Source organism: Petaurus breviceps, unplaced genomic scaffold (assembly GCF_028583685.1).
Source record: "Petaurus breviceps papuanus isolate PSGF00001 unplaced genomic scaffold, PetGlider_PUasm1.0 174, whole genome shotgun sequence".
Classification (NCBI taxonomy): domain Eukaryota; kingdom Metazoa; phylum Chordata; class Mammalia; order Diprotodontia; family Petauridae; genus Petaurus; species Petaurus breviceps.
In genome coordinates, this window is record NW_027185761.1 from 11,352,062 (window position 1) to 11,364,559 (window position 12,498).

The window sequence follows — 12,498 nt, forward strand, 5'->3', positions numbered from 1 at the left end:
GCTAGTATTGGTCAGTGCCTTCCAGATTTGGAGGCTCTGTGACAAAATTTCAGTTCGTTCACCCCAGTTATGTTTCTGTTAATACTTCTGTTTTGGGTTCAAAGTACTTTTTATACACTTCCAAGTGTTATTATAAATGCTCTGAATAGCAGTCACACTTTCATTTCAAATATAAATTAAAAAAAATTTCAAGGGACATACAAATGATTTTTGATTACTTTGTGGGTTTTTTTTTTGCTTTTTGTAGCGGGGAGGGCAGGGCAATTGGGGCTAAGTGACTTGCCCAAGGTCACATGGCTAGTAACTGTTAAGTGTCTGAGGTTGGATTTGAACTCAGGTCCTCCTGACTCCAGGGCCTGTGCTCTATTCGCTGTGCCACCTAGCCACCCTTACTTTGTCTTTTTAGACTTCCTCAGTTTTCATATCATCTAGAATAAAATATATAAGGACTATATTAATCAGTCAATAAACATTTATTAAGCACCTACTTCATGTCAGGCACTGGGCTAATCACTGGGAGATAAAAAAAAGAGGCAAGACAGTCCCTCCTCTCAAGGATCTCACAATCTACATGAAATAAAAGGGAAAAATGAAAGCCTAATCCTATTGGTAGGGGTTGCTTTGAGGCAGTACAATTTTCAGGGGAATTAAAAGGTCTGCTTGCCCTATACCATTTCCTTCATGGGATTCCCCCTCCTACCAAGCCTAAAATCTTACACCATTAAAACTAAATTGGCTGGGGTCAGGTACATAGGCCTGAGAGGGTGTGTCCCAGAATACCAACTCTGGCTACTACTTGTCTAATGGTCTTTCATCTCATTCAGCCTAGACCTCCTCTCTTGATACAGAAAGGAAGTGAAAATTCTGAGGCCTGGAAACCCACATACAGCTCAAGAGTATGGAGTTCCATTCTGGAACCATTGGCTGCTAGAGGAAAAATATTTTCAAGACCCAATCTCAATAATCACCCTAATTTTACATAAGAGGATTTGGAGGATCAGAATCAAGAAATGGCTCACCCAAGGTTACATATAATTAGTAGCAAAGTTGGAAGTTTTCTGATTGCAAATCCAGGACTCCTCCCCTTACACCACAACTTACCCACCCGGTAGTGTGGGAAGTACATAGAGTTTATAATCAGAGGATCTGAATTCAAATTGGAGTTATGCTACTGTCATGTATAACTTTGGGAAAGGCACTTAGTCTCAGAGTGCCTAGGTTCCCTCTTCTTCTAAATTAGGGAGCTGGGTTAGATGACCTAGATGGTAGAGTGAATAGAACACTGCACTTTGGGAGAATCTAAGCTTACTTACTACCACATACCTTTAAAAGCTACCTCTATTGACCTTAGGCAAAAATCTCTCAGCCTCAATTTTCTTATCTATAAAATGGAGAAAATAATAGTACTTACCTGTAGGGTTGTTGTGAGGATAAGCTGAGATAACATACAAAATGTGCTTCAAAATTTACAGTGCGACATTGTTGTTCAGTCTCAGCTGCTCTTGGTGACCCCATTTGGGATTTTCTTGGCAAAAATACTAGAGAGTGATTTGCCATTTCCTTCTCCAGTTCATTCTGCAGATGAGGAAACTGAGGCAAACCTTTGCACTGGGTCACACAGCTAGTAAGCATCTGAGGTCACATTTGAACTTGGGTCTTCCTGACTCCAGGTCTGGAGATCTTTATCCCCTAGGCCACCTGGCTGCCCTAGCTATTATATGAATGCTAGCTATTATAAAATCCTATGATCTCAGTTGCCACTGCTTCCCTAAACAGATGAGAATGGGGCTGGGGAGTCCTGAGCTCAGCATTCAGATGAGGCCAGCTTTAAGGAAGGGTGGGGCCGATGCTTTGTCTGAGCCTGTGGATTGCCAGGTGTGGCCACCATTAAAGGTAAGTCCATCCCTGGGGTGGAGGTGGGGGTGACAGGCAGGGGCAAATTATAGTACTGTATATGTGTCTCTCTTTTTGACCTAATGCAGAATATATATTTACTAGCCAAAAAAATTACAATGGAAATCTGGTCTTGAAAAGGTAAAGGTAAAGAGACAATTCAAAGTGAGCATGGGAGGAAAGCAGTGCTACCACGGTCTTTTTTGTTGGGGCAAGGGGGAGGTAGAAGAGCTGGATGGGCACATTCTTCAGCAAGGAGAACTAGAAAGGTAGAAAATCCCTCCACTGACACTAATCTGTTAACTTTTATTTTAAACATTTACCGGAAGCACTGGGAGGTGGAGTGATTAGCTCAGGGTCAATAGTATTCAGAGGGTCAGCCCACTTCATTGGGGAACTGGGAGGAAGATAGATTTAGAATTTGCAGATCATTAGATTCAATCCCCACATCCTTCACATAAGGAAACTGAGTCTTAGGTTAAGTGCTCAAGGTCACACTGGTGGCTAGTCAGAGCCATAATTCTAACCCAGGCCCTCCATAGCTAATCCCATGCTATTTCCAAGACATCCTTCAGGTGACATTGGAGAAAGCACGGCTGGACAGTTGTTCCAATTCATGGGGCAGGAGGTGGCTAAGGAATGGGAAGGGGGAAGGGAAGGGATGAAGAGACGCCGAGCTCTGACCCCAGTAGAAGACCACTTCTGGTCCTCAAAAGTAGAAGGGGCCAGAAAGGCTAAGCTCCTCCCCCTTTCCCCTCCCCCCCTAGGGCACTAGGTGGGGCGGGGCGAGCGGTGGTCCCTCCCTCGCCGCCTTGCCGGGTTGCTGGGGAGCTAGCCGTTCAGTGCGCTCATTAACCAGAAGCTGCCCCACGCTGCCCCGTGCCGCCCCCTCCGCTTCGGGACACCTGGGGCAGGAGGCGAGCGAGCAAGCGGGGAGGCAGGTCCGCAGTCTCCTGCGGGAGCTCGGAGAATCCCGGGGCGGGGTCGGGGTAGCGCAGAGCCACGAACCCAGGGACCAGCGGCCAGGGGAGAAGAGCCCAGGTGCTGGGAGAGCTGAGACTGCCGGAGCTCGGGACCCGCAGAGAAGAGCCGGGCGCAGCTGCCCTCTCCTCCGGCCAGGCTGTGAGGATGGAAGGCGCCCGCTCGCCCTGTGAGTACCGCAGCTCGTGCGCCCCCTCCCTCCTCCTCTTCTTCCCCTCCCTTTAGCTCCGCTCTTTTCTGCTTCCTTCCCTCCTAGCTCCTCTCCTCCAGCTCTCTGCCTTTGTGTGGGTTTTGCTGCAGCCCCCTCCCCACCCACGGGCCCCAGCGCCCTCCTCCGTCCGTCAGTCCCTCCGCCCTCCTTTGTGGAGCCGCCCGCAGCCGCCGCAACCGCCCTTGAGCCCGGCCGCCGCCGCAGCCTCTCTCCCTCGTTGTCTCCGAGAGGACGCACCTCCTCCAGTCTCCCCCCGTGGGCCCTGGGCTCCAGCCCCGGCTTCGGGGAGCATCCGGAAGGGGGAGCTGCCCCTTTGGGTAGCCCTGACCTGTTCCCCCCTGGCCGGGCTCCATCGGCGCCCCCCGCCGCGCGCGGGCGCTCAGCTTTGTGTCTCCAGCTCCCCCGCCCCCTCTTCCCCACCCCTTTTTTCCTCGGGCTTTGCTCCGCTCCCGGAGCTCTCTCTGCGGCCGCGGCTCCCTGGAGTATCCGGGTGCGGGGTCACAGCGTGGGTGGGGGTGGGCTGGGGTGTGGGGGTTCTGCCTCGGCGTCCTCCCCTGCCCCCCCAGGGCCGGCGGGCAGCCTGCCTGCGCCCGGGCGCTAAGGGGCTGCGTCAAAGAGCGCGCCGCCGCCGCCGCAGGTGACAGGCTGGGCTGGGAAGTTCTCCCATCCCCCTTCCATTCTCACCCTTTCCCTCTCTGCGCTCTACAGAGATGGACCGCGATGCCGCCAGGAGAGACCACCCCGGCACGCTGATGGAAACCCGGACTGAGGCCAGCGGTGACGCTCAGCCGGGGGGCAGCGGCGGCAACGCGGACGGTGAGGAGCCCTCGGCTGCAGCAGATCCCAGTGCCCATCCCCGATCGGAGAAGATGCCGGAACCCAGCGTGAATGTGGCGGCTGCAGCAGCAGCAGCGCCCAAGGGCAGCTGGGCAGTTCCGAATCGGTGCGTCAGGGACCCCAAGCTAGTGCACCAGCGCTTCCTGCGGCGCAGCGTGGTGGACTCCGACCAGGAGGAGTTGCCCGGTTTGGAGCCCCCAGAGCCGGAGCCTTCCCCCCAACCTCCGCAGCCCCTGCGCAAGGTCCTTCTGCTCTCCAAGACGCGCCGGCTCATTGCGGAGCGGGCTAAGGGCGGAGGGGTGCGCGCAGCGCCTGAACTCCCAGGGACCCCACCGCCACCAGCAGGCACCCCGGTCCCCGAGGCTGCTCGAGAAGCCAGCCCTGGCCCCGGCAGCCAGGGGGATGGAGCGGCTCCTGCGAGCGCGGTCGCCTCTTCGGCCGCGGAGAGCAGCCAGGATGTGGAGAAGGAGGCCGCCACGGTGGCGGCCTCGGCGGCCCCGGCAGAGGTGAAGTCTGAACCCGGGCCCACCAAAAAAGAGGAGCCTGAGGAGGAGGAGGAAGATGATGAAGACGACTTGAAGGCGGTGGCAACATCCCCAGATGGCAGGTTCCTCAAATTTGATATAGAGCTGGGTCGGGGCTCCTTCAAGACTGTCTACAAGGGGCTGGACACCGAGACCTGGGTGGAAGTGGCCTGGTGTGAACTTCAGGTAATCATTTCTTACTTTGCTTAGTGAGGTGGGCCAACCCCATTTCTCCCCACCCCCACTCCTTACGGCTTTGCCCCCCTCTGCTACCCCAATCCCTCCCTTGGGCCAGGCTTGTGCATCTCACAGCCTGAGGCCTGGTTTGATCATTCTGTGGGTTAACTGGAGAGCTTCCTTAAAGCCACCTGCATTTCCCCTTTCCTTGCCATTTATGAAAGGTTATGTGCTGTTCGGGTCCCTTCTAATGCATTTACCGTGACTAATAAGTTCATTGTTATCTCTGTAGAACCCCTTTCTTTCTGGACCTTTAGGCCATGGGTTCGGTTTCTGTCTGGGGGTAGTTTTCTTGTCATAGGAGTTATTGAAAGACTAGTCAGTCACTGGGGAAGGAGAGTGCCACCTGCCATATTAAAAACTAGAAACTTGTGGGGTTTTAGCAAGGGTAGTAGCATCATTTTTTGTTTTTAAAAAACGAAAACGCTGAAATTCTAGTTTAGTGTGTTGGTTTGAAGGAAAGCTCCAATCCTATTAGGAATGCCCACCCAGAGGGCTTTGTCACAGATTACTTAGCATTGGGGAACTAGGTGCCAAATATATATGTACTCCTAATTCCATTTAAAAAACAATTGCTCTGGAGAAGGTGGTGATGAAGTAGAACATGGCAGCTGGATGAGGGTGTCAAGGCTATTGGTTCCTTAAATGGATTAATGAATTGTTGAAGGTCTTGAAACAAAATCATAGGAGATGTGAGTTTAAAAGTAAGGACCATCCCTGAGCATGAATTTTTCATAAGTTCACCACACATTGGCTGTGCCTTCTGTGTGATTATATAAAGGTGACATTAAAGGGCAGTTTTGGGAAGCCTTGAGGTCCAATTGTCTAAATCTCTATTTTATCAGTACCTAATAGGAAAGAATTGCAGTAGTCAGCCATTCTGGGTTTTCTTAGTCTAATTACCCCTGGGATTTCTGTAAGCTATTATTTGAACTGGGATCTAGACCCCAGTGACACCAAGGCAAAAACTTTAGGAGTGAATTCCAGGTCTGATGCAATGACCAAGTAAGATAGTCCTTAGTGCCACCTAGGCTAATTTTTGATAGCCTTGCAGACTACTATTTGGGTACCAGAAATATGATTCAGCTATACCACATCAATCCCCATGTCATCTAGGTATGTTCCTGGAGGGAACCTAGATGTAATTGGGGAAGTCTGTCTAATTCAATTACATTGAGGTTCCAGGGCTTGGATCTTTCTCTAGAAATTCAGAATACAGTTCTTTACTTTCCATCTCATACATTTTTTCGGTTGATTTTGTTTTCTTTTCCAATACAAATTTATGAAATTCTGTGTGCTGGAGTTGGGGGTGGGGGAATTAGCCGTATCTGTTCTACCTTAGCTTGTGTATACTGCTGAGTTTGGCAGCTGCAGAGCCAGCAACTTGGAAGCTGGTCAGGAAAAAAAGACAAGTCAGGAAGGCCGCAGTGTTGAGGAACCCGGAACCCAAGGCATCGACTCTCACCAGTTGTTCAGTAAGCAGTGACTTTGGTTAGATGAGAAGGCAAGTCAGAAAAGAAAAACCTAAGGAAGGAGAAGCAAGAGAGTCTTTCCAGAAGAACTTGTATAATTGTAATACTAATAATTTCTGAATTGTTGTCCTTTCTTCTTCACCCCCCCCAACTTTTCCATGACTGCCAAATAGCTTGGCATTGTGCTGTACGTAAAACAGGTGCTCAGTCAATTGAGGTCTATTTTGTAGGTTATAGAACAGTACAACAGTCCTCAGTTCAGGAGGGATAAAGTTCAAAAGGTGAAGAGCACACCACTACAGCACTACAGGAGGTGGTTAATTCTTTCTTTAAAAAACTTAACAGAAGGTATCCAGCCATATTTCTGAAAGTCTAAAGGACTGTGATAGGTGATTTAGAGGTCATAAGTCCAGTAAGATGAGAAAATTGAAAGCCAGAGGCTTAAAGTCACGCTGGTAGTAAGGGATCTTAAGGCTGTCTGGTCAGAATTCAGAGTAGCTAAGTGATCTGGACAGAGTCACACGGGTAGCGATTGGCATTGTCCAGAGGCTAGGTCTTCTAATTCCAAATCCATCCCCTCTTTACACTATAGACATCAATGCTTCCCCTTAAAGCAGAAAGATAAACTAAATGAAGTTTCAAGGTCGTTTTTCTAATGAAGGAAGGATACTCTAGAATTCTTTTTTTTTTTTATTGTGAACTTAAGAGCCAACACCTTGGATTCTTTATAGGTGGAAGGGCTAAATAGAATGGTGGTGTAGATCATAAAATATTTCAGTGCCTGCCAGATGCTGTGTGGAATAAAGTCTGAGGTATAGTGGTTGCCCTCTAGTAGCTTAGCAATTTAAAACTGGGGAAAAATGACGTGTTAAAAAATCATAAACATGCCAACAAAAACCACTCTACCATATAAGGTGGCTAGGATTAATGCCAGATGAGAGGTACACACAGGAAGTTTTGTTGGAATCTGAAGAAGGGAGAGTTCAGTTCTGCTGGGCTGGTTAGAGAAAAGTTTTTTTTGGAAGAGGCGGAATCTGAGTGGGGCCTTGTGGGGCCTTGAAGGAAGATAAGGAGGGTGAGAGACAATTTTGTATTGAGTAGGGGGTTTGACAGGATCAAACCTGCCCTTTAGGAAAATCACTTTATCTGCTGAATGGAGGATGAATTGAGGGGAGGAGAGACTTGAGGGAGGCCACTGGCTGTTGGAAATAGTCTGGGTGTGAGGTGATAAGGGCCTGCACCAGAGGGCTAGCAGTGTCCTAAAAAGCATCATAGAGAGATGTTGCAAAGGTGAAATTTGGAAACTGATGGAAGGTTGGGAGGGGGGAGAGATTTCATGAGTAGATAAGATCTTTCTGAGTCCAGCAGAGGAAAGGTTTGCTCTGGGGAGGAATGAGATAAGACTGGAAGGGCCAGATCATTGGAGGGCTTTGAATGTCAACTTAAGGTATTTTGACTTTGTCCTGTTTGACTCCAGAAAGCATTTGAAGAGAGGAATGACATGATGAAAGCAGTGTTCGAGGGATATGAACCTGGAAACATAGCACAATGGATTTGGAGAGAAAGTTGAGGCCCATTTGAAAGTTTTCTGGAATCTTATTAAGGTGTTAAGAGTGCTGGCAGTGGGAGTAGGAAACCAGACAGATGAGAGCAACATTGTGAAAGAAGGCTCAAAAGGTCTTACTATTTGGCTGTGGAGACAAAAGAGGGTCAGAGATGTCTTCAAAAGACCCAAGAAACCAAGCAAAGAGAGGATGGCTGACTAGATGAGAAAAGTTAAGAGAAGGACCTGTTTTTGAAGGAAAGATGGTGAATTCAGTTTGGAACATGATGAGTGTGAGGTGATTGGAGATAATTTGGTGGAGTTGACTTGCAGGAAGTTGAAAATTGAGAGATGATCTACAGATTTGGGAGTCATAAGCATAGAAAGTGATAATTGGAGCTCAGGGATTTTTAAAAGAAACTATCTTAAGTATTTTAAAAATGTATTTATGATCAGTGGTCATATTGGTAGTAACATTGAGCAGAGTAAAGGTCAAATGGCTGCTATGGATACAGTAAAAGACTTTTTTTCCTTTAAAATTGGATTACAGATAGTCTAGCCTTTCTGCTCATTAAAGTCTTTTGCTTTTGTGTAGCTTTTCGGGTTTGGAGATTTTGTTGACTTAAATATAGATCAGTGAGTTCCATATTCCCTTCATTCCCCCAGAGCTTTTGATCTTTGGTCCTCCAGAACATTCCCATCTATAATTATTCTCCTCAATTTTTTTCAACCACTCTTAAGTTTCTCATTATCATGCCCCAAATTGGTACAGACTTTTGAAGAGTATACAGATTCTTAAACCATAAGTGAAGAATGTTTAAATGTATAATATGTATATATATAATATATGTACATGTAATATATATTCCCCTCAATTCCCTGAATCAGGAGGGAACCAATTTTTGTGCTGAATCATATGAACACAGGTACAATAATACTTCTTTGTCCTAGGAATAAGTTTTTGATACAGCCGAATTTTCCAGGTGACTGAAGCTTAACCCTTTAAGCAGCAGCACTGAGTATTTAAATATTTAGAGGATGTGTGTATTTTCTCCCATCTTGTTAAGTATACGACACTGAATATAATTTAATCCTTTGTTGATATCCCAGGGTACTCATGTGTTGTGTTTGGTGATGCCTTTGGAAGTTACAGAAGTGGAGAAGCCTGCTTGGCCAACCCTAAAAAGTCTTCAAACTCTTACTGAATTTGCTCTTTAAAGATGCCCTCTCTTCCATTCTAATTTATTTTAGCAGTGACCTATGGAGAATGGTATTAATTCATTTGCTTTCTTCTTGGCTCTTCAGCTATCTCCAATATGCTGTACAAGTGGAAACTGTGCATCCATCCTTGTTAGAATTGTCCCAGATATGAGAGAAAACAGGCTGCGATTTAGGGCTTATGGAGTTCTAGTAGAAGACATGAATTTGTGAATTTTTGTGTATCATCTCCCTTTTGGAGACTTAGGGGCTTCCCCCCCCCCCTTCTTTGGCTTGCTTCCTGGTTCTCCCTTGTGAACTCTGGCTTAAGTGAGATATTATTGTAGAGAGAAATGACAATTAATCTTGACATAGGGCCAGCATTGGAAGCTTACCAAAAAAATTAGAGGTCACACCAGTATTTTATAATCGTGTACTTGGTTGGCAGTGTGTTGCAGTTCAAGTAAGGATCTGGTATCAGAAAGATCTGAGTTCAAATTCCAGCTCAGACACTTACTAGCTATGTGACCCTAAGAAAGTCACTTAACCTTTCTGAGCCTCAGTTTCCTCATGTGTAAAATAAAAGGGTTGGACTTAATAGCCTTTGAGGTCCCTTGCAGTTCCAAATATGTGATGCTATAACCGATCTCTTCCATACCTTCTTTACTTAAATTCTTATTTACTTTAGTTTTTTACTTTTTTTACTTAGTTACTTAAAATTCCATTTCTCAAACTTCCATGTACACCTCCAGCTCCCTTTACTTCTTCCTTTCTCTGTCTTCTTCCATTTTTTTGACCCACCTACTGACAAGTGTAGTATCATGGAGAGAGCATAGGCCTTCAAGTCAAGCCCCTGGGTTGAGTCTCATTTCTGGCCCATATTAGCTATGTAACCTATGTAAGGGCAAATCAAATCCTGTAACTCAGATAAGGCTGATTATGCCGGCACTACCCACATCACAGAGTTGTTGAGAAAATACCCTAAACTAAGGGCCATCTAAATGGGAGTTTATTCTTTTTTTTAAATGATTGTTATTACAATGGGAATTCCTTCCATCAAAGCACATCACAAACCCTCCTGTCCTTAGGACATTATTTCAGGAATTGCTTCAGCCAAAATATTCATCTAGTGGCCAGTCCTCTGATCCTGAGCTTCTCCAAACTTAGTTCATTGGTTCCTCAGATGACAGACATAGTCTGTTGCCAGGCTTGTACTCAAGGACTTTCCAGCTTGGGTAGGACTTGGCAAAACTTGTGTCTTGCTGGCACAGCCTTGGAGATCCCAGGGTCACCTCTGAGCATTAGACAAAGACTTTAGCAAGGATGACTGGTTTTATTATAATAATGATAATAATAATTATCATTTGTTAATAATTACTACTGTAACTTCTGATCTGTCATATGATTAAAGGAGTGGTTTCTAGAGTTGTATATGTCATTACTTCTCTATTCAAATATAACTGGGACCTCTTGACTTTTCTCCCCCTCTCCTTGGATTCTTCAGATGTGGGAATACAGGGGAACAGTCACCCTTTGAGACTGATCAGAGAAAGAAATCTTTCTTGGTGCCCATGATGACATTGTTTTGGAACTTGGGTAGCAAGCTCTAAATTATTCAGGGCATTGATGGTTTATTTCAGCTTCTTGCTTACCTTGCATTTGTAGTAACGCTTAAAGTTTGCCGAACCCTTTCGTATGTTGTCTTTGATCCTCATATGTTCTTTTAATTTTAAATAGCCATTTATGTGGCCCTAGTTTACAAGTCTTACATAACTCATCACCAAACAAGTAAGTGAAGTTTCCAGGACTGCTTGGTTGCATCCCACTTGCCCATAAAAACAACTCAAATCTCCATTGCTGTCCCATTTTCATGTTCCTCTAGTTGTTTTGTTTTCTTTCAGAGCTCTGTGGGATATATCTTTGTCCTTCTGTATTCTTATGCTGTTAGTATTTTATTTGATTTTCATTGGTGCTTGATACCATCTTTGGGTGAATTTAATAAGTCTAACTCTCTTTGATTAATTTCTTTTTGTCCCACCCACTTACTTTAGCTTCTAGGGAGCTCTTTTCTCCCTATTCCCACTGTTACCCCACAGTTCAGCCCCCTATCATGTGAACAGTTGAAATAATATCCTAACTGATCTCCTTTCTCCAACCTCTCTTTTACACTATTGCCAAAGTAATCTTCCTCATGCATAGGTCTGATTAGGTCACTGAGGGGAAAAGTTCAGGGAAAAATTCCTGCATATATCCAAGCTCCCACTGGTCTGTTCCTGCAGCTGTTATCCTTGCCACTTTCCTTTCCCCACAGGGTTCTTCCTCATTTGTCCTCATGCCTGACTGTGTATTTGCTGTCCTTTGTCTCTGTACCCTGGGTTACCCATCAGTTCTTGGTTCCTTTTCTCTTTCTTCTGGGTAATGAGGTATCTTATTAAGGTATGCTCCTTGGAGGGGAATTTGATTTTTCAGCATGATTCTATGATGATGTTGCTTTATACTGATTCTCCTCCTCTCTCTTTCCTTCTCTGTTACCTTTGCTGACTTTTTCTCTTACCCTAAATGCAGGTATTCCCCAAAGATTCTGTGCTTGATTCCCACTTTTTCTTCACTTGATTACTGTCCCTGGTGATCTCTTCCCTGGTAAATGATATATAGTAGGTGTTAATTGACTTAATTCATTCCTATAGCTTAAATTGACTTCTCTCTATAGATGCTTTCAAAATTTCTATCTCTAGTGCTGACTTTTTACTTTTTTGATTGCATGCTTGACATATATCTCACCTACATTTCCTATCACCATCTCAGTTTTGACATGTCTAAAACAAAACTCATCTCCCTTCTTTCTGTCCTGTCATGATTCAGTTGCAACTGGCATTTCCAGTCTTATCACTCATCTTTCACTGCTTGAACTTTACAGTCAAACCCCAAATATGCCTTGGGGTCTTCCCATGAGAAGTACCTCTATTTGTACTATTTCTTCAACCTATAATGCTTTTAGTTTCCCCTAACTCTCTTCAATACTAGAAGGTTGAAACTAGTGAGTTTAATTAAGCCTACTGTACAGGTGAATTTTCCTTATCTGTATCTCTTCATGAGCACAGCTAATTGAGTGATGGTTGAGTAGGAAAACCAATGGGGAGTGGACAGTGTCCGTATTATCCTTCTGTTCTTTGTGGTATCTGACAAATTTGCAGGGCTTTTGAGGATGAATTTAATTCAACAAGAGTTCATTCATTCATTCATTCGTTTATTGATTTATTAAGCCTATACTATGTGCCAGGTATTGGGGTGACAAAGACAACAGTGGAAGAAAGTTTCTTGCTCCACTGAGTTTGAATTCTATTGAGAGGATATGGTTTGTTGTAATGGGAATGTAAATTTTTGAGATCTTCCCTGCCCCTAGGCTAAAGTGCACCTGGAGCCTGGGGTGGGAGGCTTGTTTTTCAGTAGATACTTTTTGATTGGCCTGTGAGTCCAGGAGGTTGTTAGATTCTGTGAGCCAGGAGAAGGCTATATAAACCCTGATTTGAGGCTTTGTTTTGGGGCTCACTTTGAGAAGTGTTCTGTGATTTGATCAGATGAGACTATGGGAAGCCGTTGTTG

General features: G+C 45.4%; 1 protein-coding gene across 6 annotated transcripts in view; it reads left to right on the forward strand.

Annotated features, from left to right (window-relative positions):
* Positions 1 to 2,690: 2,690 nt before the first annotated feature.
* Positions 2,691 to 12,498, forward strand: part of WNK2 (WNK lysine deficient protein kinase 2) — a 234,188-nt gene continuing 224,380 nt past the window's right edge. For all 6 annotated transcript variants that reach the window (XM_069083745.1, XM_069083746.1, XM_069083747.1 and 3 more), the window contains exons 1-2: positions 2,691 to 3,043; positions 3,794 to 4,632. In XM_069083745.1, coding sequence (XP_068939846.1) covers positions 3,796 to 4,632 — 837 coding nt within the window. In that variant the 5' untranslated portion in view covers positions 2,691 to 3,043; positions 3,794 to 3,795. The remainder of the gene's footprint in view (positions 3,044 to 3,793; positions 4,633 to 12,498) is intronic.